Source organism: Dipodomys ordii, unplaced genomic scaffold (genome assembly GCF_000151885.1).
Source record: "Dipodomys ordii isolate 6190 unplaced genomic scaffold, Dord_2.0 Scaffold33, whole genome shotgun sequence".
Taxonomy (NCBI): domain Eukaryota; kingdom Metazoa; phylum Chordata; class Mammalia; order Rodentia; family Heteromyidae; genus Dipodomys; species Dipodomys ordii.
In genome coordinates, this window is record NW_012267249.1 from 322,637 (window position 1) to 325,341 (window position 2,705).

Sequence of the window (2,705 nt, forward strand, 5' to 3'; positions counted from 1 at the left end):
AAGCTCAGGGACAGTGCCCGGACCCTGAGTTCAAGCCCCACGACTGCCAAAAAGAAAAAGAAATGTCCAATATCCTTAGTTATAAAGGGAATGCAAATCAAAGGTACCTTTTTTTTTTTTCAGTTTCAGGGCTTGAACTCAGGGCCTGAGCACTGTCCCTGAGTGGATCTTTTTGCTCAAGGATAGTGCTCTACCTCTTGGATTCATAGCTCCACTTCTGGTTTTCTGGTGAATAGTTGGAGATAAAAGTCTCACAGACTTTTCTGCTCAAGCTTACTTTGAATCATGATCCTCAAATCTCAGCTTCCTGAGTAGCTAGGATTACAGGTATGTGATAGCAGCACCCAATGAAAGCTACACTTACATTCCAACTCACCCCAGTCGGAAATGGTAGTCATCAAGGAAACAAACAACAAATGCTAGTAAGGTTGTGGGGTAACTCTCATCCATTACTGGTGAGAATGTAAACGATTGCAATCACTATGGAAATCAATAAGGACGTTCCTCAGAAGACTGAAAATAGGCCTAACTTACGACCCTAACATACCACCCTAGCGGTCATATATCCAAAGGAGTATACATCAATATACAAGTAAGGTACTTGCTTATCCATGTTTATTGTAGTGCTGTTCACAAGAGCCTAACTGGAATTAGCCCAGGCATCCAATAACAAGTAAATGGATAAAAAAAATAGTACATATAGACCATAGAATATTACTCTGCCATAAAGAAAAATGAAATCATGTCACTTGCAAGAAAAGGTAAAACTGGAGACCATGTTAATTGAGATAAGCCAAGCTCGAAAAACCAAATATATTTTTCACGCATATATGGAAATTACACTGGAAACACACACATATTCACTGATTCTAACTATGAGAGTGTTTAGGGTGATCAGAGAAGGAAAAAAAAAAGAAAGATGGAAAGTGAATAACTTCAAAATATGTTCCAAGTATGTATTAAGATAGCATAAGGAACCTAATGAAAGCTGTTGATCAATTGCCAGTACCAAGGGTTGCTAGGCTGGCACTCTGTCACTTCATCCACAACCTAGCCCTGCTTTTTGTTGTTGTTGTTGTTGTTTGAGATGGAGTCTAGTGAACTTGTCTACCCAGGCTAGTCTTGAAGCTCAATCCTCCATATCTCAGGCTCCTGGATAACTAGGATTATAAATGTGAGCCTCTGGTGCCCAGCTGGATTGTTTATTTATTTATTCCTTTCTCTATCCTGAGGGCTTTTTCTTTCTTTCTTTTTCTTTCTGCCCTGAGTTTTCAGTTGTTATTTATTTATTTATCAGTACTGGGGATCAAACCCAGGATCTCATGTGTAATAGCCAAGCAGTTTTGCCTTTGAGCTACATCCCTAGCCCTTGAATTTTGAATTTTTAAAAGGTAAGTACAATAGCAAATGTTAAATCACAAGAGAGAGAATAAAGAGCAGAAATGCTGTGGTAGAAAGCCAGGCAGGTTGGGAAATCACTCTCAAAAGGCAAAGAGAAGGGAAGGGATTAAGCGCTAAAAATGATAAAGGGATGGACAAGATTGGAGAATCAGAAAATAGATGTACAAGCTAAGGCTTAGAAGATAGTCTTAGGAGATACACCGGAGCTATCAGAAGTTCTAGGTCCAAGCAATAACTGAAGACAACTTTTTAGGAATTAAATGTGTGTGTGTGTGTGTGTGTGTGTGTGTGTGTGTGTGTGTGTGTATGCAGATCCAATGGTTTACTCTGTTCCAAACAAACTCAAATGGAAAGAAAGCCATATTGGTTAAATTTTAATTCTTATCAGTAGGTTAATGAATTATTCAGATAGGCAGTGTGTGTGTGTGTGTGTGTGTGTGTGTGTGTGAGTGTGTATGTATGTATGTATGTATATGCACACTCACGTTACTGACAACAGAACAAAATAACCTTAGCCTCAGACTTCTCTCTTGCCAATGCTGCTGTATGAAGATGGAGGCAGGGTCGCAGAAGACAGGCCGTGAGGTCAGGAAGCAATCATACCCGCCGGACAGGCAGCGCCTCCCGAGCCTTACCACCACCACTCTTTCTTGCAAAGGGCACTTAAGGGATTACTTGAAAGACACCACCACCACCACCACCCCCCCCTTTAGAAGGGAGAGAGCTCAAAAGTAAATGTCAAGAAGGAGACGGAGGTACCATGTCTTCCGGATTCATTCGTTCCCTTCAATCCCAGACTGAGCTGTGCCTTGCCAGTCCTTTCGGGGCCCAGTCTGCCCCCCGCGTGCGCCGCCCGTGCCCGTCCGGTGATCAGGAAAGGGTGACTGGAAGCGGGGGACACGGCAGACACCCCACCACCACCACCTCTTTCGGCAACAGAGGAAAAAGTACTACGAGCTTTTTGCCAAAATAGTTGTAAAGAAAAGGAAAAAGACTTCCCATCTCTCTGGGGGACACCGTCTGCCGCTATCTGGTGGCAGGGGACCCCCCGCCAGCGTCCGCCATCCCCGCCCCTGGAGCCTCCCATCCTCTCTGAACCCCTGCATGGAGTCACCTGCATCCTCAGTTTCTCCTGGGGGAGTTGGGGAGGGGGTGGGAGCGGGGTCCGGGCTGGGGGTGCCTGGGAGAGGCCAGCTGCGTGCCGGCGTGCATGCACGTGGACTGTGGTTGCTTTGGGGATACCGGCGGGAGGAGGGGCGGGCGGGCGCGCGGCGCGGCCTTACCCCCGGGCCCGGTGGAGACGG

General features: G+C 45.5%; 1 protein-coding gene across 1 annotated transcript in view; it reads right to left on the reverse strand.

Annotated features, from left to right (window-relative positions):
* Epha10 (EPH receptor A10) overlaps nt 1-2,705 on the reverse strand; it is a 42,554-nt gene that overhangs the window by 27,396 nt on the left and 12,453 nt on the right. The window contains exon 5 of the mRNA XM_013016759.1: nt 2,685-2,702. Within this exon, the coding sequence (XP_012872213.1) occupies nt 2,685-2,702 (18 nt within the window). The remainder of the gene's footprint in view (nt 1-2,684; nt 2,703-2,705) is intronic.